The sequence below is a fragment of the Trachymyrmex septentrionalis genome, unplaced genomic scaffold (assembly GCF_001594115.1).
Source record: "Trachymyrmex septentrionalis isolate Tsep2-gDNA-1 unplaced genomic scaffold, Tsep1.0 scaffold137, whole genome shotgun sequence".
NCBI lineage: Eukaryota > Metazoa > Arthropoda > Insecta > Hymenoptera > Formicidae > Trachymyrmex > Trachymyrmex septentrionalis.
Window position 1 is genome coordinate 179,758 of NW_017304512.1, and position 21,731 is coordinate 201,488.

The following is a 21,731-nucleotide window of genomic DNA, read 5'->3' on the forward strand; positions in this document are numbered from 1 at the left end:
TATATACACATATATACATGTGTGTGTGTGTGTGTGTGTGTGTGTGTGTGTGTGTGTGTGTGTGTGTGTGTGTGTGTGTGTGTGTGTGTGTGTGTGGGTGGTGTATGTAATATGCTATTCTCGTATATATTTATATTTTATTTTACAGTATACACTCTTGAAAATGTTTGCTAAATATCTTATCTGATGATGAGCCCAGAGACACACGTTTTATACACAGGGAGAATAATATAACAGATACCTTTTGTAACATAACACCATTATATGTGCGTATATGTTACACAATTTATATATTGAAAGATTGTTTCTTTTATTAAATATGTGGCATTTAACATTAATTCATGTGCTTACGCTCATTTTGATATACCGTGTGTGTGCGCAAGCGTGCGCACGTCCTAATTATTAATTATTATATTCTTAGGCACGAAATACTTGCACTTGATTCCTATCTTAAATAAAATCAATAAAATAAAGTTTTTATCTGGAGAAAATAAAGGTCTTTAATAGTGCATGGAGGATGTAAAAAAAATATATATATATATAAGGAATACAAGAACAAGAATGTGCTGCAGAAGAATCACTCACATAGAGCCTCCACCTGGATGAATTGGCCGTCGCAGAGCTCTGGGCGATGTGCTGTCGCGACGACTCATAGTTGGTGATCCACCAGTTACAGTGCTACTGTACTGATTTCTGGTTAATACCAGTCCTCTGTACACGGAAATTGAAACAAACATATGTCAGAGAACTGTATATTCACATACAGAATTACTACTGTAAATTTTCCTGCACACTGTATCATTTTTTTTCTAAGAACATTGGAGTCTAAAAGACATATACTTACTTTAGGCTACCCGGTGCACTGGGAACTCTAGTAAGAGGATGATTATGATTTTGATTTTGATCATCTGCTTTCACATTTTCCGGACTAGCGTGTATACCATAAAGAAGTTCCTGCGGTTGTGTTGTTCTTCTTCTAACTTTACTATTGCGCTGTCTTTCTTCACCGAGTATAATTTGGCCGTAACTTTCACTGTTTCAGACGATATAAATAGAAATGAGATACGTATGTATACATAAATGTATACATTAATGTAGAAAATGAATATCGCAATTAGTTTGTACATAGAAAGAAATAAATAAGTAATCTCGAATTGGGTTGTGTAAATATATGTTGTTTGAATTACACTTTTGAAAGTTTTTCTTTTATATTTTTTATCATCACAATTCGAAAGTAAAATGTTTAGAAATTATTTAGAGAAATATCGCTTGACTTACTTGTCGGGAGAGGAACTCCTTGAACTGGCTGGACTATAAGCTAATACATTATTCTGATTATTTGTGAGAGATAAAAGATCTCTATCGCGTAAAACATGCTCCAGTAATTGATGTTGTACATCGCTTTCTTGTGCAACTTGATTGAGCCGTGATTCCATATCTCGCACCTCGAGCTGTTTTTGTGCGGCTATGCAACTTTGCTCCACGGTGAATGCGAGCATTCGTTGAAGTAAGTATTGTGCTTCGTCTACCGTTCGAATTGTAGAGATGAGCGTTTCGACACCGGGTTCACCCTCCGCTTCACCATCGCCCATTTCAACCATGTCCCGCTGACATTCCGCGATACTATCCTGTAAAATTATGCACATTATAATAAGAATAAGGGAATTATTAACGTTAAATTATATTAAACTGTCATTAAAATAAATTACCTGCAGATAACTGATTTTACTTTCCACATTATCGATTTCTTCATCAATATCGGCAGTGTCACCTCTTGCACTTGTAATTTGACTCCTGTGCTTTTGAAGCTTCTCCAAATCTCTCCCTAATTCTTCTCTTTCTTGAAGTAATCTTTCCATCTCTCTTTCCGTTTCTGCGGCAGCTTGTTTTGCTAATGCTTGTTTAGCGATTGTTCTCTCGAATGTTTGCCATCTTTGCTTCAATGCTTTAGGATTGAGTGGTTTGACTGGTGTACGACCAGCAGCTTTTTGACTCAATCCTTTATCCCTCTTTCGCAATGCCGTTACTTCTTCTTGTTTACGTCGAAGAACAACTTCTTTCATTCTCTTGTCAGCTTCTAGCGTTCTAATAACATTTGCATGCCTACGACTTTCCTTTCGTAATTGTGCTATTTCTCTATTGCGCCTCAATTCGTTTTCTTTGTGTCGTTGAGCTTCTTCTCGCATTTTATTTAAAAGTTTCACCTTTGCTCTCTTCATTTCCGAAAGTTCATTTCTCAAGCCTCTCAATCTATTTTCATTCTGAGACTGGTTCTTCAATAATCTTGCATGTTCTTTTTTAGCAGATTGTAAAAGTCGCATCTCTTTTTGCATATTAGCGAGCTTCTTCTCGTATTCATCGCGTAACTTTTTCACTTTTTCGGTAGGCGGCGTAGGTTGTTGCTGCAAGGACAGCAACACTTTATCCCTTTCTTCTTGAGTGTCTCTAATCCGAGCTTGTAACTGAGACAATTTATCCTCATAATGCTGCTTCATAGTTTGCAAACGTCTTTGAGAGAACTCAAGCTCTTGTATCAGACGTTGTTTAACATCAATGTCGGACGTTAGCGCTTCCAATTCACGACCCATAGCTGCTTCTTCCTCGTCTTCTTCTGTAAAAATGACATAATTATTATATATAATATAATGGAAACACGTGAGATATAACTATAAAAGATGCTGAAAAAATACGTATACATAAAATACACGTATTTAAACATACCTTTACGATCGGAATCATCGTCGGAATCATCTTCGCTTACCGAATCCTGCGCATTCTCCGTATCGTCCATTTCTCCCTCGTCTATTGACTTGATAGTATTACCACTGTATTGTTCTTTCAAGGTTCTTAACGTTTCTATTTCTTTTTCGACATCTCTCTTAGCATCGATCAATACGGACGCGGAATCGGAATGAAATGAACTATCCCCATATGGATTCGCTGCGTTAACCTAATGAATATTTTATTAATATCGATCAGTTTTATTACATCTTTAAACATAGCAATTCATCATACCTGCATTTGCCTTTTCTTTAGTTGCTGATACATAGCTTCCGCTTCCAATAGACGAGCTCGTAATTCCTCTATTTCTTGAACGTAACCCTGTATCAAACTAGTCACTTGATCATCACCTTTGCCCGATGTCGCTACCCAGTGACCCGCTGCTTTTTCTGCCAACAAGAGAGCGTTCTTGGCAGTTAATGCCTCAACCGTTTCCGAAAGTGCTTTCACTCTGGTGCGAAGACTTTGTAATTCGCTACTCAACATTTGATTTTCATGCCAGGCATCGTTAACACCGTCTTCACCGACGATTCTCTTGCCTAAGGAAAAGAGACAGATGTGTAATGTTACGTGTAATATGAAAGTATTATTATGATATTTACGTTTCAAATTATATACCTTGTCTATATTCCATTAATTCCAATTGAAGCTGTTGAATTTCTCGCCGTAGAGAAGCGATCGTTCTCGAGCTCTTATCCTGGTTAATAGTAACTTTATTCTTTATATTCCTTGCTCGATTTGCATATTTTAACGTACTTAGAGTTTCCATGAAATCCCTGTCGCTCGGTGATACGCATGCTATCATAACGGTTTGACTATTTCCTGCAATGTAAATCGTAATTGTAATGTAAATCATAAAGTAGGCTTAATTAAAAACATTTTATATGCTTATGTATCGCAACTATATTGTATTACCTCCGAGGGAATCTTGAAGTAATCTAGTTAACTTTGAGTCTCTGTACGGTATATGTGAAGCTTTCTTCGTTTTATCACCGAGAGCGGAAATGACATTACCCAAAGCCAACTATAGAAAAAAACGTAATCAAACAGATACTCTTTTTATCTTTTTTTTTTTGTCGAAAAGATCTATTCTTACCAATCCACAATTGATAGAAATGCCTTCCTTCGCTCTATCGCCGGTAGCGCCCGTTCTCTTTAATCTCTCGGAACCGGCCAAATCGACAAAGTGAAACTTGGCGGTTAACGTTTCAAATTCATTCGTTAACTCGACACCGCTCGTATCGACATCCGCGTCGGGATCCTCGACTTTGATGCATCTTTGCTGTTTGATGTATAATGTAAATATTGCATGCGATCTAGAGGATTGCGTATTCATTTGCGTGGATCCAGTTGTGCGCGATAACGCACCCAATCGAAGGTACTCCAGTGTCTGTTCGGGGCTGGTTACGACGCGTGGTTCTACGCCAGCTAAATGTATGTTACCCATTGTATCCTCATGAATACGTGCACCACCTCTCGGTCCTCCTGGCTCTAATAAATCTTTCAAATCTTCGTTATATAATTCTAAGAATTGTGCTGTAATCTACGGCATATAACGAGAGAGATCATTGTAACAATGAAATCAATAGAGTTTCCGACCGAAACACTTTTGCCGAAACTGAACCGAAACACTCGACTACGTGTCAATTTCAATCGAAACCGAAATCAAAATTAAAAAATAAGAACTCTATAAAGGCCATATGTATAAACGTACCCACATATACTTTTTCTTCATAAATATCATAATTTATTGATGTTGCACAATAATTAATGCCTAAATTCTAAGCAGAACCGTAAGGCTTGTAACATATTCCTGTAAGACTTGTAAGAATTTTTAAGTGTTTATATCTGTGTACAATATTTTTACAGCTTCTTTACTAGCCATAAAATTTACAAGAATATATATAGATATTTACATCTAATAATCATACGTCTTACGTACGCATAAAATTAGAATATTAGTCATAAGTTCTTACAAGTTTTACGACGAGTATGTTACGAGTCTTACGATTCTAGAATTGACTCATAAATTTCGACCGAAATTTCGTTTGTGTGTCAATTTTGGCCAAAGAATACTTCTTCTTCATAAACATCATAATTCAATTATTGAAACAACAATTATACATATTAAAATTAATATTTATGAAGAAGAGCTATATGGTTTCGAAACTGACACGTAACGAGTATACGTTTTTAGTGTCGGTAAAAGTCTCAGTTGAACTCTAGAAATGAAAGATAAAAAAACGAAGCACAAGTTTTTGAATCCCAGATAATTCAACCTTAAACTCCGGAGGCATTTGCGCGCGTTCCCTTGCGCGTTTCTGCTTATCTGCTATTCCATCGAAAAGGTGTTTGATAGCTCTAGGGATGATCCCGACGATAGTTTCATCGACTTCTACGTCGAAACCAGTGCCCATGGTGTAAGTTTTACCCGAGCCGGTTTGTCCATAGGCGAAAACCGTCGCGTTGTAGCCATCCAACGCGCCTTCCACCAGACGGTTCACGCATGTTTCGTAAATCGCGTTTTGATTCACTTGAGTATCGAAAACGTAATCGTACGTAAAGGCCTTGTCGGGTCCGAGGAAAACTTGCGGCTCCCCTTGAGGTACTTGAGTACAAATCCTGCACATGTCGATTACTTCGCGAGCTACTTGAGGCCTTATTCTGCAACAGACAATCAATTTATCTAACGGTTGTCAAAAACAATGAAGAACAACAAACACTTTTGCGGTAATCGTGGTAATCATTGGTAACGAAGGTCAACTTGTATCTCCAACTTTGAAGTTGAAGGTGCTCATTTCTTAAGCGATCGGTAATTAAACCCACGCGCTTGTGTCATAAAAGGAGATACTCGAGAATCGGTATTTGCAATCGTCCGTGGAATTCGCTCGAGTCCCAAGTTTCTTCGTACGTCATAATACGTGTTTACGCGCAAAAGGATTGCAGGTGCCTCTCGCGCATCGTTCTTTGTTCTTCGTAATGAAGGGGAAAAAAGAAAAATTCGAAAATCCGATGCTGAGCAATCGTGTTATTCATATGTGTTTACGACTCGCTGAAGATATTTTATTCCTCGAGCGATATTCCTCATCAGCCTGCTTCACGTAAGAAGCGTCCAGCTAGGCATCCAGAGATGTTTCGCAGTCATACGAGAAATATTTATCTGAATAAAAGCAGTTAGCCACGAAAAATTCTTCAACTATTTCGTCATTCGCAATTAATAGAGAAATAGACGATTCCGTTGAAATAAGCGGAATCGTCTCTAATCAGCTCTCTCTCTCGATCGACACCGGCGTGTCACCGGCACGTCACCGGCACGTATCAAATGTCACGGACGAAAGATTTGGAAAGGAGTTTACGATTTTATTATATTATAAACGTATTATTTACTTACCGCACGGCAACGCGTACACTCGAATCGTCCGCCATCCTCGCTACGTTTTAGTTATTAGTCGATGCTATGCCGAACTATGTGAGGATCATAAGACAACTTTGGCTATATTAGGCTAAAATTAGGCCAAAATAAACCAAATGCGAATGGCTGCAGGCAGTTGCGATTCTCCGTCTATGCGACAATGTCAAGAACGTCGCGTGCTCGCGCACGCGTTATCAGGCACAATAATTGGAGAAGCTCGATCATCTCCAATGAGCGATGCACGAGAGACTGTACATTTCTCTCGTGACGTTTGCGAGTAAAAGCGTTTCACTTGATAATTCGATTCACTGTACACGACGGCGACGGCGGCCGTCACTAAACCAATCACCAAGCATGACCAAACAATCGTGACGATAGCGTGGAAGCTTCAGCTGCCTCTCGACTGTCCGTCAGTAGTGTCAGTACTGTCAGTACCATCGTTGCTTCTACTGCTTTCTACACGGAGCACTCGTATGAACATGTATATATACGAACGTATTGTATATACAGTAAAATTCATTGAGAAAGGCCATGTCGTATACTGCTGCTTGCTGAAGTGAAGCAATCGTGAGGAATCGTTAAAAACGATGTACAATATAGTCGGAGAAAAACCTGAGAGGGGCCATCCCGGGCGTTTTTCGCGTGACGCTTGAAAGACACGGTACACTAGCGGCACCAATATCAATTTTATACATTGATGTGAACTACGTATCACATTTTAAATTTTATTTCAATTTTATTGTTGATAAAGTCGTAGTATTTATCGGTAAACCAGTCGATAAATTGCCCTGTCAGTATTTATTATCGGCACCGACGAGATACTATAAGGTGTAGTAAAAAGAAATCTATTATTTTTCCAATAGATGGCTTTAGTAATCTGTATCTCGCGCTGTACAAGTGCGATCGGGTTGCGCCAAATGGCGTTAGAAAGATAAGATTTCGTACTAGAAAAAACTTCTCAGACAGTTTTGCGATTGCTTGAGTCAGTATTGTTCGAGCGCGTGTCAAAGATGGACACCAGCAAAGAGAAAATACGCCATATTTTACAGTTTTTCTTCGATAAAGGCGAAAACGCAAGCCAGGCGGCTGAAAATGTGAATAGTGTTTATGGTCCTGATACTGTAACAGGTAATATCGCGCAATTTTGGTTTCGTCAATTCCGTTCCGGTAATTTTGATGTCAAAGATGCACCACGCTCTGGAAGACCAATTGTCGAAAATGTCGAAAATGTCGAAATTGTCGATAAAATAATGGAAATCGTCGAGTCCGACCGTCATGTGAGCACTGTTTCGATTGCCCAGGAGCTAAACATTGCACAAAAAACCGTTTGGAACCATTTAAATAAGGCTGGATACAAAAAGAAGCTCGATGTATGGGTGCCACACGAGTTAACGCAAAAAAACCTCATGGACCGAATTTCCATCTGCGAATCGCTGCTGAATCGCAACAAAATCGACCCATTTCTGAAGCGAATGGTTACTGGTGATGAAAAGTGGGTCACTTACGACAACGTCAAGCGAAAACGGTCGTGGTCGAATCGCGATGAGCCGGCGCAAACGGTGGCCAAGCCAGGATTGACGATCAGGAAGGTTTTGCTGTGTGTTTGGTGGGATTGGCAGGGAATCATCTACTATGAGCTGCTTCCCTACGGCCAAACTCTTAATTCGGACCTGTACTGTCAACAATTGGACCGTCTGAAAGAAGCAATCGCCCAGAAGCGGCCAGCTTTGGCCAATAGGAGAGGAATTGTGTTCCATCAAGACAACGCCAGGCCACACACATCGATAGTGACTCGCCAGAAGCTCCGGGAGCTTGGTTGGGAGGTTCTTATGCATCCACCTTATAGTCCGGACCTGGCACCAAGTGATTACCACCTGTTCCTGTCTATGGCGAATGATTTTGCTCGTGAAAAATTCGCCTCAAGAGAAGCTTATGAAAATCGACTGTCCCAGTTTTTTGCCAATAGGGACGAGGGTTTCTATGAGAGAGGCATAATGAAATTACCTTCAAAATGGCAACAAGTTATCGAACAAAACGGTGCATATTTGACCTAAATCGGATCATTCTAACTATGCTAAATAAAGCCTTCAATTTAATGCAAAAATAATAGTAATAATTTCTTTTTACTACATCTTTTTTTATATTAAAGACCGACATCCTTATAGAAGTTCGCGTCCTTGTGAATATTGAAATAATTAAGAGTTAAAAACTGAAAATATTGTACAAATTTTATGATTTATTAGTTTAGTGGACATATTTATGTATTTAGAACTCGATAATACTCGATTTTTTTTTAAATTGTAATTTCAGTGCATCGTCAAAGTTTGATTATCAACAGAGGTGATAACTGCAGAGAAAAAAATTGTAATTTTTCTGCAATATATAAAATATTATAGCTTTACAAGAGTATGCATATTTATTTATGAAACATTTATGTAATAAAAAATCATGAATTCAATAATGTATGAGCCAAATGTTTATCTTCTTTAATAGTATCTCGTCGGTGTTATTGGTAAGGATGATAAGATAAATTTTTAGAAAATTACCATTCTCAAATTCAGGAGACAAATAAGAGTAATAAATGGCACGGTAATTAGTCGCTAATGGTATACAATGTATTTGCAGCTTTGTTAGATTCATTACAAGACTTACGATTTTTTTAATATACATATTATTATTATATATAATTTTAATTAATAATAAATTATCTTAAATTATATTGTAAATTACAGACGCAATATGCAGGACAATGATGCGATTGTAAATTAATTCAATCGTATGCGTATGGTATAAACATCATAAAATAAATTAAAAACATTTTATTTTAATTATACAAACAGATGTAACAAGTTAAAAGATATTAGATCTAATTCCCGTCTCAATTTCTCTTCTTGCTGGATATTGTCGAACCATCTCGATACATGAACATATTGTGCCTTTTGCTGAAGACTTAATTCTTTCTGTAAAAAAATAGTAAATATGATAATTATATAAATGCATATATCATCATTATAACTTATTATAATTTGTTACCATGATGGAATGTAAAACGTAATACAACACAACATCTGCAATAGTCTTCTTTGTACCAGTTATATATGGTGTATCTTTTATTATCGTATTCAGTTCCTATAATTAAAAGTCAGATTAATATTATATTTTCTGTAAGAAACACATACTTTGTATATATAATATACATATATGTGGCACTTGCATTTAATATTCTGTTGGCATTGACAGGAACATCTGCATAATTGATACAGATTACAATATATTCTAGCCATTGCTGTATCAATGCTTGTGTTTCTTTCTCATTACCAAGTATATCGGAACATTTTGAATTCCTTACAAGAGCTTGCACAATAGTGCTAAAGCCTTGAATGGATGGTAAATTCTTTTCTGCATACTCTGGAATAAATACTACCTGAAACAATCATGTGCGATATACATATATATATAAACATATTACACCCTATTTTTCATTGAATAAATGTTATATTCAGTAACATGTATAATGAAATATTGTCATTATTGAATACATTACAGTTAAATAATTTTATACATGTGCACATAAGTGATACCGATAAATATGTATATGTGGAGCACGGCAGACATTTTTATAAAATAATTTAATATTCACATTTTTGTCAGAAACTTGCAACTTTCCTGGAAAAACATCGAGATATTGCGCTATTCTTTCTATACATTCAATATTACACAAACCCATGATAAACACAAAAATGTAAATGCAATATTATAACTTTCAGAATTCAGAAGAAAGGTTGAAGCGTTTCTCTGATTGAAATAAACCACGGTGTTAAAGGTATATAGGTGGTCTAGTCTCCTCAAACTGATTATTTTGGAAAACTGCCACCAGAGAGTGTCTGAGAGTCAAGTACCATTTCATTTGGGCCGTTTGTGATTTTGTATTAAATTTAAATTTGTGATTTTTTATTATATAAATGTGCTGTAAACAGTAGCGTAGCCAAGGGGGGCTCCCCGAAATTCTAAATAATTTCAATAATTTCATAAGAATGTGTAAAAAATTGTTGAGCCATAAATATCAATTTGTTTCGAGAGAGAAAATTAAATCCTGTTGAGATAGGGGTTCTCATATTTAATTTAGTTGCAAAAATATCGTTTATAATGTATTAAAAATATATTTGTTGATTTTTGTTTGTATGTAAACAAAATTTCGATAAATTATACGGAAAAAAATGTTGCTATTAGTACAACCGCAAAAAGTGGCGGTGGGAGAACGGCAACATTTTAACAACACTTTAACTCGCGAAATCTCAACAGGATATTAATATTTATCATTCAAATTTTTACACTATAATCTTTGACATATTCTGCGACTTGTAGAGCTATTCCGAAATTTTTGAAGCACTACAACAAAATGGCGGATTTTTAATAATATTTTGTCGAGTTTAGTAAATTTTTTTTTCAAACGTTAAAGTTGTGTTACGAATTTACGAGTTAAAAATTTTTATTAATGCTTGTAGTTGAATATTTGAAAAAGTTTTCTGAAAAGAATAGTAAAAAAATTATGATAATTTATATCTAGCGGCAGCGAAACGTTCGACGCGACATTGCAACATGTATATAAATTATTATAACTTTTTTGCTATTGAATTTATTTTGTTTTAAACGAACTTTTTTTATTTATGCTTACTAAATGTGTCACTGTATAAAAAAGAACATTAAAAAAAACTGATTTCTACAGCCCCTCCCGAAATATTTTTCTCACTACGCCACTAGAAATAAATAAGTATGCATATTTTTAATACTATAATATTTTATATATTGTCGAAAAATTACAATTTTTTTCTCTGAAATTATCATCTCTATTGATAATCAAACTCGGATGATAACATTAAAATCACAGTTAAATAAAAATCAAGTATTAAGTTTGAAACATAAATGTTATCTCTCTCTATATGAATTAACACTCTTTAAATGTTTAACAAGTATAATCATAAAAATATATATAAAAAAAAAAGTTGGAACTTTTTCAATATTCCAATAAAAAAAAACAGCAGTGTTCTTTTTTTTAAAGTTTTTTAAAGATTTCAAATCACAGAGTCATGTTCGAACCGCTCTGTATCTCTTTCATGGTTCTACTTAAAAATAAATCTTACACTTTAAATCTTCTAAACATATAAACTTTTGTCAAGAATTTTTAATATTCTTGCCCATGAATTAGAATTTTCATCAAAACTTATCAAATTTCTTTAATAAAACACATTGTTCTATAAAACGCGTTGTAACTAATACATTGTAAGATTCTATTATATTTAATACACAAAACATGAAAATAATAATCATTACTACCATTCTTATAAAATGTTATAAAATGCTATGATAGGGATTTATTTGCAAAGAATGAGACGAGATACACATATGTAAATGGCTTTATATTATATGCAGCTCTAAACGATTCATTATACGAAATATGCTGCCAGTTGTGCCATTTTATCCTTTGGTGGTTTAGGTTTGCCTCGGTTACGACTCTTGGCATGACCCCGACCACGCGTGACAACTGGTTTTGAAGCTACTGCACGATGCTTTTCTACTAACGCAGCAAAAGCTGGGGTGCAAAACACGCAACCAGACATTTCGGTCACTTCGTTGGGAAGTTTACTTTTATCCTAAAACCAAAAATGTATGCAGTTGCATATTCATTCCAGAATAAATATTGTTTCCTCACCTGTTTGTATTCGACAGTTACTAATTGTGCACCACAATCACACGTATCTGTATCAACTGTCACTTTATGCGCGTTCTCAAATAGATGAATAATAACATCGCAACGATTACATCCCAATTTCCACTTAGGTGCGGCCGAAGGATCGAGTACAAGTATACCTAGATCGCATTCCAAACAACTGGATAAACCATTTGAATTCATACCGTGCGGGCATGTCGGATGCGTGCATGAATTGCAACCGCTCATTCCTTTTTTCATATCCCTAAATTTTAAAGAATATTCAGTCTTCTTTTACACTTAAATTCAATTACAATACATACAACTGTATAAACATACCTGAATGGTGGATTGTTGTAACAGTATGGACAAAATGTGTAACTTTTTCCTCGTGTTCCAGTCGACCATGAAAGTAATTCAAAGTCGTCCAATGGACATTTTAATTCTTTGTATATTCGTATGTTCCCATTTTGTGGTAAATTGTAAGTTTCATTACAATGCGCGCAATGCATTCTAGACGGCTTAGTTTGTATGTATTTCATGTATCGACGACATTTACCACATCTGCAACATATATCAATAATAAGAGATCGAAAGAAGAGCAAATAAATATAGTGGAATGTTACACAGAGCAAAGGATGAATATAATTGTCATTATAATTGTTTACCTGGAGTGTGCTTTGCCGGAAGCCGATAACGGTGAAAACGACACTTCGAACAATTGATCCATAGCTTCTATACTTTGTACAAAATAATGAAATTTTTGTTTGAAAATTTCTACGGTATGTTGTAGTACAGCATGAAAGTCAGCTCGACCTAATGCTATTAGATTTAATTGTTCTTCTACGGCAGATCTCATTGTGGGCAAAACCAATTCAGGATCTATCTAATGTAAAGGGGACATATGTGTGTTTTATAAAAGATTTATCATTGTGTCAGGTAGAAAAAATGATATCAAAGATACCTTTTGATATCCATGGACCAAAACGATACCAAGAGAAGTAGGTATTAATTTTCTGCCTGCTGCAACAGTAACATAATTTCTAATGCAGATGTTATTTATATGTACAGGAATCGAAGCGTCTGTTCCAATGCCATGTTTTTCCATGAGAGATATTAATTCTGCCTCTGTTAAATAATCTGGCGGTTGTGTATAACATTCAACTAATTTGGCCTATAACAATAAAACAGGACATTCTACACTACATGTCATTTTTCATAATATTTTCTATTTAAAATGGCTGAAAATACAAGCAAATAAATATAATGTAACAAAAATAATTTTTACCTCTTGTATGTTTACTTTCTCATCGGATATAAATTTCGGCAGGGTATCATTATTGCCAAGTGCTTGCCAAGTAAGAATACTCGTGTAGCCAGGACTTAATAGACTGTGACCAGTAGCTGTAAATATTTCCATGCCTATCTCAAATTTTACTGTAGTACTCAAGTACTTACAATCCCGTGCCAGCTACGATTCGAAAATCGAAATAGAGAGAGAAAAGGAGATAGGAAGAAAAAAATACATACATATAATAATGCAAACAAGGATCATTTCAAAGTTTTATCTCAATTATCTAAATTTTCAACATACCGTAGCAATAAAATGTCGCGTTATATAATCATACAATCTCCACAAATCACCATCGAGTTCGTTTCTGGTTGCATGTTTCATGGGTGTTATAGGCGGATGATCACCTGCATCGTGGCCTTTCTTTGGTCTATTGATTCCAGCTGCTATTATCTTGCGAACTTCTTCGCCCCATTCCGAGCTATTTTGCTGTTGTTTTAATGTTGAACTTGAACAAAATAAAAGTTCTTGTAATATCAAGTATGATATACACATATATGTGCAAATTAAAAATAAATTAAATAATCAAACAGTAAGATCCTTACAGCAGATCAAAATTTTCAGGATACGATGTTGTTTCTGTTCGTGGATAACTTATGTATCCTTGAGTATAAAGTCTTTCTGCAATTTGCATAGCATGCTGTGGACCCATACCCAATCCAGAACTGGCGACTCGCATCAGTTCTACTGTATTTAATGCTATAGGTCGCGATTTGGATTTTTCTGTACTTTGTATACTCACTACGCTATACACATTTATTTCGAATGATGTAGTCTTTTCAACATATTAAGATTTTTAAACATTTAAACATGTACAACTCACGTTGCTTGATCATATTCTTTAACATGGCTTAAAAACATGCTTGCAACTTCTTTATCAAAGGAACGTACACGATTCCAACTTAATATAATATCTTGACCATCAGGAGACTTGACAGTTACCTCAAAGTAACAAAAAGATAATATCATTTAACATTATTATGTAGATAAAAGAAAATCTAAATAGAAAGAAAATATAAGAAAAACGTTTATATAAAAATTTCAAAATACAGTTACCTGCAATACCCAATACGGATCTGGCTTGAAAGTCTGAATTTCATCGTGTCTCTGTACACAGAATCCTAATGTTGGCGTTTGGCACGGACCATAAGAAATAAGAGATACATCTAAATCTCCATACTTGCCCTAAAAGTATAACACTCATATGTATTCTAAGATGTTTAAATATAATAAGGCAAAAATTGTGATATACTTGGAAAAATTTAGTTTGATATCTAGTAAATGCACAGCCTATTCGCAAATCTAACTCCTGACGTGCATCGACACTTTTCGCTTCGTTTTCATTGGGTTTTATTAGATTGGCCAAAGCAGATTTTATATCTTTCTCTGTAATGGCAGAAAATCGTGCTCGCCATATATCCTATTAAAAAAAAAAGCTCTGTTTATTATTATAATAAAAATATTTAAGGGTTCATTCTATCTTACTGGGATCACAAAATTGATTTTTTTTTACATAATCAACAGTCCCAAGTGTGTAAAATATTATGTTGGAGCCCTTAACGTGGCAAATATAGGCGTAAATAATAAAAAAAGTAAACGTAAAATTTTAAACGCGCATTTTCTCGAAACAACACTTTTCGATCTAACAGAAGTGTGATAGAGCAAAAACTATTGAACCTATCAAATCTTGCACGATTGTAGAGCAATCTTTTCTTCTGGATAGACTACAATTATATCAATATCAATGATACTTTTTTATCGCAAAAGCAAGAATACAATTTAAGATTAAAAAAATTGAACTTTTTTTTCAAATAATCGCCATTTTGTTAATTTTTATCTAAATCTCAATTATCATAGCTTATCCTAGACATTCTCTCTGAACAGGAAAATCATTTTTTTAACTCTTTCAGATGACTGTGACTTGTAATACTTCTGTTTTGACGTCATGTTTAAGTTGGAAACTTTATGTAGACTAACAGTCAACACATTTAATTTCATAAAATTTAAAATTAAAGAAAAAAATATAAAAATAACATATAAAAGCAATGAATTTTTTTTTCAAGCCACCAAATAGAATGGACCCCTAAATTATGATCAACAATTCATTATATGAAAAGATTCAATAGCTTAAATATCTGCAAGATAATTAACACAATCCATAAGCCACTTGCATTTATATGTAATTTCCTATGCATTCCTTGCTGCACTGCATTTATGACTTCAAAGCAAATATTTTCACCCTCTTTATCACAATCTAACCACAATACTAAATAATCGCAATGAGCTCCTTCTTTGGCCAAAAAGTATGGTATTTTTAATTTCGGTACCGCTTCCTTTTTCTCAGTTGAGCAGGAAAATAATTCTGCCTAAAAATACAATATTAAAAAATAAAATTATTATATAATAAAAAATGCAAAAATGTCATACGTCTTATCTTACCGGATCTACTTTGTCCCAATTGTTATACTTTCCGATAAAGTCCAACGTCATGACGTGTCCACATACAGAAGTCATTTTAAAATTGACAGTCTCGGATCTAAACTGACCTATCCATTCGTGGACGGAACAAGAGCCGTTTAATCCTGAAGACATTCGAAAAGGAAATTCACGAAAGGGAATGTGATAGAGGAAGTAATTCGAGCCGATAACGCACCTTTTCTAGTACTACATCGTCCACTGCTCAATATATTTGCCAGGGATGCCGCCAAAGAAGGTTTTTCAGCTACCATCAAAGCGGTCTTCATTTTAATGTGTGTATTTTAACGAGTATTACAATTGATAAATAACTTGTATCAGTTTTGCTGGTATATACAACACGATCTGAACAAAGATTTGACATTACTTGCCACACTTGACATTATTTCGAATATTTCGATTTATTTAAACAAAACAACATCAGTGCAGTGGTGTAACGTCAAAGTGGTTAAAGTGGTTTCACGTATTGCGCGCCACGACGGTATTGGTGGTGCATTTAGTAAACGGATACTGGGATACTGTCGATAATGTAAAGCACAGTCGATCAGTTATCAATAGAGGGATTTAATTTCTCTCGCAAAAAGAAAAGTTACAGAAAATACCTCAAGAGGGCAGGACTAGTCGCAAAACGCCGCGCGCGTATCTATTTTACCGACATTATTTACGATTTCCCGTAGGTTCTTGCCTATCATATTGATAAAATAGCGAGAATTCGAATTGACTTGAGATCTACAAGTGGATTATTGTTGTGTTAAATAACGTTAAATCTAGTCGCAATTAATAATAAAAAAACATTAATGTGCTACGTTGTGCAGTACTTCGAGAAGTAAAAACGATCGATGATCCCGAATGTACACATCTAAAATTTATGGATCAATTCTAAGCAGAATCATAAGACTCGTAACGTATTCTCGTAAAACTTGCAAGAACTTATGACTAATATTCTAATTTTATGCGTATATATCGTAAGACGTAAATATCTACGATTTCTTGTAAATTTTATGGCTAGTAAGAAGCTGTCTGTAAAAATATTAATTGTATAAAGATATAAGCTAAAGATTAAAAAAAATTTTTACAAGTCTTAGACCCGGTTGCACCAACGTTACTTTGACTTTAAACGAAACTTAAAGTCTGTTCTATGATGTGCTTTTTGTTTCCAGTTTCTTGCTTTTTGCTATTTTTTTACATCTTGTCTTTTTGTTTCTTATTCAGTTTTATATCGCCTGAGATAAGAGTTAACGAACTTCGAAAGAAACAAGAAATACATAGCGAGAAATACAATTGTCGATAAAACGGTTGCAAAGGACTTAAAAGCAAAAGGTAAAAAGCAAGAAACAAAAAGTACATTGTAGAATAGGCTTAAAACTCTCTCTCTCTGTCTCGTTTTAAAGCCGAAAAAGAAACAGAGGCAAAGAGAGTTTTAAGTCTTGCTTAAAAGTATAGTAACATTAAATTAAAATGATGCAATGACAAGAATAGATATGTTACTTACAAGAATAGATATGAGCCTTACGATTCTGCTTAGAATTTAGACATTAATCGGACTGTGTCGTACCAGTGTAATTGCCATTAAAATCTTGAAAAAGGTACTACTGTATTATTTTCCGCTTTATTTATCATTTAAGCTTTACTTTAAAAAATCGTAATTAGATATATCTTAACGATCCATATATATCATCAAACGCTAGGAGCGAGTAGGAAAAACTGTAATTAATTTCGGCTTGCAAGGACTTGGAAAGTTTTCGTGCTTCTCAGTGAACAAATAAGGATAATAAATGATGATAATAAATAAAGAAATTTGAAGAGTCACTTTGAGACGCTGTCCAAAAAGAAGTATCGATCGCGAGTTGTGATATACGTACACTATGAGCAAACTTAAGTAAGTATCATACATAAGTATTCCCAGCAAACGAGAATGGATTGAAAGGAATTGAAATGGATCCAGATTTTCCGAAAAAATTGATTCACGAATGTTAAAATGAACGCTGTTCAATCCTGAATGCATTTTTATTCATTTATAGGAATTGCATGGAGCATATCTCTATATCTTTTAATTTAAAAATAATATTAGCTTTTTCGGTGTTCAATTCAAAATTTTGAATAAAAAATGCAGTTTTTCAATCCAATTGCATCCAATATTTGAATCTAATTGAATCCAATTGAATCCAAAAAAAAAATATTCGCTATTTAAAATACGCATTCGGATAGAAAAAAATTTCAATCCATTTCAATCCATTTCAATCCATTCTCATTTGCTGGCTTGTTATACATATTCCCAGTGCAAAGCTCTATATAATATTGCAAAAATTTGATCGAATAATGAGTCTAGCGAAAATCAATCCCCACTGTCCGCTAAAGGCAACGAATTCTACACCGTCGTATCTGGTCGCATCGCGCACGGTAGGATCGAGAAAGTCAAGCCCGTCGAATGATTCAGGGTGGGTGTTGGGAGACAGGATGGTGGAGATGAGTAGGGGGAGGGGATGCACGATATACGAAATCCGTGCAGGCACCATGCGTAATATCGGATCAGTTGGTGACTGTACCGCGGAGTGAACGGTGGAGTTTCTTTGAAGCTGAAGATTCAATCTCTGTTCTGTCACCTTTATCGTTTTCCTTCCCTTTAAGGTGCAGCAGCAGCAGCAGCAGCAGTAGCAGCAGCAGCAGCAGACAGAACGGTACAGGACTGTGACGGGTGACGGCTGTGGTGATAGTGGTGGCGGTGGTGGTGGTGGTGGTGGGTGGCAGTGGTGGTTGCGACAACGGCGGTGGCGGTGGCGACAACTCCTTATGGGGGTGTTCGCGTTGACGGTCACACGCGTGCCCGGATGTGGACCACGGACGTACGGACGTCCAAGGACAGCGCGAGGAAGAATGGTGAGGTGACTTCGCCCTGGGCGCGGTGTACCCAGCAGGAAAGAGAGCTGCGAAAGTGAGTTACGCGGGCGGACACGTACAGGGTCGGCCGGTATGTGCACGCGGTCTCGTCGGTGCGGGATAGCGGTCATCTTGGCGATCATCCTTCTCTTGCGGATCCGCTGCTGTCAAAGCGATGCACTCGACGTAACCCCGTGTAACGTTATCGCCGATGGACGAGAGTTATTATGCCGTGGGGCTAATCTATTCTCCATTGAACCCATCTCCGACATTGATCTGTCATCGAAGGCTATTGTTCCTGTTAATGTTACAAAGATGTGAGTACCTCGTATCACTTTGCGTCAATCTCGATACCTCTCTGCGGAAGATTGAAGGATTCGATTGATATTGGATTGGAAAGTGTAGCGAAGAGGAATATTCACATGCTAGGTGCTACATCGCGAGAGATGGGCCCTCCGCTAACTACTTTTCTACCTCTCTCTACGATTTTGCAAAATGATGCCTCGCGCGATGCAAATTTTTGTTATAAAATGACAGGTGCCATTTCAAATCGTAATCGTTTTTTTTTCCGTGGTACGTACATACATTTGGTTTTTGTTTATGCTTCTGAAAATGAAAATACCCATCGCATGTTGGATTATGCATATATATAAAAAAAAAAAAATATGATACTTTATGTGAATGTATAGAGTTGCGTAAATTGATTAAATCTTTGCAGTTGCAGTTAGAAGGTAAATGTAACGGACACTTGTCATCGCGCGCCCTACATACGATTCTAGGCCTTGCGGATCCGTCGCGTCTATACAACTGAAAAAAATATCGCGCATTTTGCGGTGAGCGAGATGTAGGAGAGCGGAAAAAGCGATGCTTTAAATATGCAAATTACTTATCTTCGACGCGTGTCCTTTTCAGGTTTCTTTGTCATCAGTTTGATCAGTTTGATGATTTGTGATCATTTTCGTCGGCTGCGATCAGTTTTAAAGTATAATCAGGCGAAAACATTCGATCGAGCGATAGGAAAGATAAAACAAGTAACGCCATTATTCTACACATACACCACGATGCGACCTACATTCCAAATGGGACGACAATCAGTATTCTATGGATCGTGATTTAGGATCAAGAAAACGAGTCGAATTGTAGTCACATATTCTTCACTTCACTTTCTTCATAGAGTCACTCGGGACCTGCGGTTTTATCATCTTAGTCTACTAAAAGCCTCTCTATAAAAAGTATATATCTTCTTTACTCTTCTTTCTATCGAAACTTGTATAAACCTGCGAATCGATCTAATTCAACGCTTGCCTCCTTGAAAAGTAACAGCTCAGCTTTCGCTGCCGTGAGATATTTCGAGTGGTCGGTCTCCGGCCCCCTTTCTGACAAAAGAAAATAAGAAAAAAAAATATGTATGAATAGCAATATCTCGGCTGTTATTGCATTGCTTCTCTCCCAGTCACTCTCGGGATGTTCTGTCTTAATTTCTTAATAAATTCTTTTACACGTCTCGATTGTAACGCTCCTTCGTAAGAATATCGTAATAATATTGTAAGAATACGGAAAGTGTGCCATTCATCATTCTCTTCACGTTCATGACGCAGTACGACCGTGACATCTATTACGAAAATAATTCCATTCTCGAACTTGATTAATTTTACTCGCGAATAAAAACAATCAAGATTTTTGTGTAAGCACCGTTCTGAATCTCGTACCAATTATTATGAAAGCTCAAAAGTATCGAACAAGTTTCTTTCCGAGAGCTTTTAAAAATAATGTTTTGCATTTTCTTTATTTGTAACGCGATGAATGATATTTTTGTTAACGATATATATATATTTTGTGTGTATGTGTGCGTTTGTGTGTGTTTATGTGTGCATGTGTGCGTAATATTTCTTCGAATACCTTAGAAGTACAAAGGCTGGTAAATTCAAGCTGGCCTTGAAGCATCGAAAGTTTTCAAAGGCCCACTTGTAACGGAATCATGATCCCGAAAGCGTAATTAGAACCCAATGTTCGTGCGCGTCGAGAAAGTTCCATTGAAACTTAAAAAAAAAAAAGCCTGCGTCTAAAATATCGCAAGACGCCACTGCGCTTATACTTTTTCTATTTTAAGACGAATGAACGAGAGGAAAAACACTGTAGGTTCGCTGACACGACGTATGCATCGCGAGTAACTGAATCGTTCCATGTTTCTATTAAAATCCAAGTTAATTGTTTGTCAATATTTAAAAATAAGCGCAAAAAATATTTAACTGTAATTTATTAAATTACAGTTAAACTGTAATTTTTCGAAAAATGCTGAATAATTGGGAATGATAGAAAGGGACGTTATATATATATAAGTCACGTAAGTCAGTGAATAGTGGTTGCGTGCGAACAAAGTTGTCGTGTCGAGCGTTGGGGCAAATGTACTCATTAGCCACTTACTTTGCGATAATCTTACACAAACAGATTAGATTTCGTGTTATTGATATTCATTTTTATTGTTTTTACTAACAATACAAGTTGTCACTGTCATTATAGGCACACACATTTAATTTATTTTTTGTTCCTGAACCGAACTGCACTAAAACTCTTTTTCTCGCTTTCGATAAATATCAAACGTATATCTTGCACACTTTAAGTTCCAAAAATATACACTAGCCACAGAAAATAGACCTATTTTCTTTCTTTTATATTTTAATTAATCACTATCAAAATGCACACTAAGAAAAAAAGTTTCATTTGATTAAGTTAATTGTAGTTTGTCTTTATTTCTTTATTATGTATTATATGAAATACCGCGCTGTCTCTTCGTTCCGTTCGGTAAACGGATAAGTAGACATCGATCCATTCTGAGCAAAGGAGGTCGAAAGACTCATAAAAATGGGCCAGAATCTGCGCAACCCTCGGTCCGTTCCTCTCACGCGATACAGAAATAGAAATGTCGACTCGTATAAGTTTTCACGATATTGTCTTTTTTTTTTTCTTAGATTGTTGCAAAAGCACTGCACCATTTTTAATCAATGTTTTATACTGATTTTTACAAGTTGCTCGTTTTGTTGTTATCGATCGAAGTGAAGTAATTTTGTAGATTAAATCTAAGATTTTTTGTAGATTAGGTCTAAGAATTTTCATATAATACACTGAGA

At 35.6% G+C, this 21,731-nt stretch overlaps 4 protein-coding genes across 6 annotated transcripts in view; 1 reads left to right on the forward strand and 3 right to left on the reverse strand.

The window, feature by feature from the left end:
- The window catches only part of LOC108757324 (kinesin-like protein KIF21A), a 9,937-nt gene extending 3,107 nt beyond the window's left edge, over positions 1–6,830 (reverse strand). For 2 of the 3 annotated variants that reach the window (XM_018501813.1, XM_018501814.1), the window contains exons 1-11: positions 6,173–6,830; positions 5,061–5,445; positions 3,878–4,324; positions 3,697–3,805; positions 3,400–3,603; positions 3,016–3,320; positions 2,722–2,950; positions 1,710–2,611; positions 1,279–1,628; positions 845–1,033; positions 586–711 (exon numbers count right to left, since the gene is read on the reverse strand). In XM_018501813.1, the coding sequence (XP_018357315.1) occupies positions 586–711; positions 845–1,033; positions 1,279–1,628; positions 1,710–2,611; positions 2,722–2,950; positions 3,016–3,320; positions 3,400–3,603; positions 3,697–3,805; positions 3,878–4,324; positions 5,061–5,445; positions 6,173–6,207 (3,281 nt within the window). In that variant the 5' untranslated portion in view covers positions 6,208–6,830. Of the gene's footprint in view, positions 1–585; positions 712–844; positions 1,034–1,278; positions 1,629–1,709; positions 2,612–2,721; positions 2,951–3,015; positions 3,321–3,399; positions 3,604–3,696; positions 3,806–3,877; positions 4,325–5,060; positions 5,446–5,545; positions 5,655–6,172 lie in introns of those variants that run through there. The other variant, XM_018501815.1, reaches the window with a different exon arrangement.
- Positions 6,831–8,986: 2,156 nt separating this feature from the next.
- Positions 8,987–10,023, reverse strand: LOC108757325 (eukaryotic translation elongation factor 1 epsilon-1). The gene is made up of 4 exons (XM_018501816.1): positions 9,834–10,023; positions 9,408–9,617; positions 9,227–9,322; positions 8,987–9,153 (listed from the first exon to the last, which is right to left on the reverse strand). Exons 1-4 carry the CDS (start codon positions 9,918–9,920, stop codon positions 9,022–9,024), a joined length of 525 nt encoding a protein of 174 aa, XP_018357318.1. The 5' UTR covers positions 9,921–10,023; the 3' UTR covers positions 8,987–9,021.
- Positions 10,024–11,556: 1,533 nt separating this feature from the next.
- On the reverse strand, positions 11,557–16,184 carry LOC108757294 (DNA topoisomerase 3-beta-1). The gene is made up of 14 exons (XM_018501767.1): positions 15,905–16,184; positions 15,691–15,833; positions 15,423–15,617; positions 14,504–14,671; positions 14,308–14,436; positions 14,075–14,193; positions 13,797–13,997; positions 13,495–13,699; positions 13,189–13,371; positions 12,865–13,074; positions 12,569–12,786; positions 12,240–12,464; positions 11,904–12,165; positions 11,557–11,844 (listed from the first exon to the last, which is right to left on the reverse strand). Exons 1-14 carry the CDS (start codon positions 15,993–15,995, stop codon positions 11,638–11,640), a joined length of 2,556 nt encoding a protein of 851 aa, XP_018357269.1. The 5' UTR covers positions 15,996–16,184; the 3' UTR covers positions 11,557–11,637.
- Positions 16,185–18,412: 2,228 nt separating this feature from the next.
- Positions 18,413–21,731, forward strand: part of LOC108757317 (lutropin-choriogonadotropic hormone receptor) — an 8,807-nt gene continuing 5,488 nt past the window's right edge. Inside the window, exon 1 of the mRNA XM_018501803.1 lies at positions 18,413–18,920. Coding sequence (XP_018357305.1) covers positions 18,697–18,920 — 224 coding nt within the window. The 5' untranslated portion in view covers positions 18,413–18,696. The remainder of the gene's footprint in view (positions 18,921–21,731) is intronic.

Coding starts and splice junctions, on each gene's coding strand:
- LOC108757325 (XM_018501816.1), bottom strand. CDS start 9,920: ATGGGTTTGTGTAATATTGAATGTATAGAAAGAATAGCGCAATATCTC. Junction 9,618..9,833: donor TGCAAGTTTCTGACAAAAAT/GTGAATATTAAA, acceptor TGATTGTTTCAG/GTAGTATTTATTCCAGAGTA. Junction 9,154..9,226: donor ACGTTTTACATTCCATCATG/GTAACAAATTAT, acceptor ATTTTTTTACAG/AAAGAATTAAGTCTTCAGCA.
- LOC108757294 (XM_018501767.1), bottom strand. CDS start 15,995: ATGAAGACCGCTTTGATGGTAGCTGAAAAACCTTCTTTGGCGGCATCC. Junction 13,075..13,188: donor AGAAAGTAAACATACAAGAG/GTAAAAATTATT, acceptor TTATTGTTATAG/GCCAAATTAGTTGAATGTTA. Junction 11,845..11,903: donor TAACTGTCGAATACAAACAG/GTGAGGAAACAA, acceptor TTTTGGTTTTAG/GATAAAAGTAAACTTCCCAA.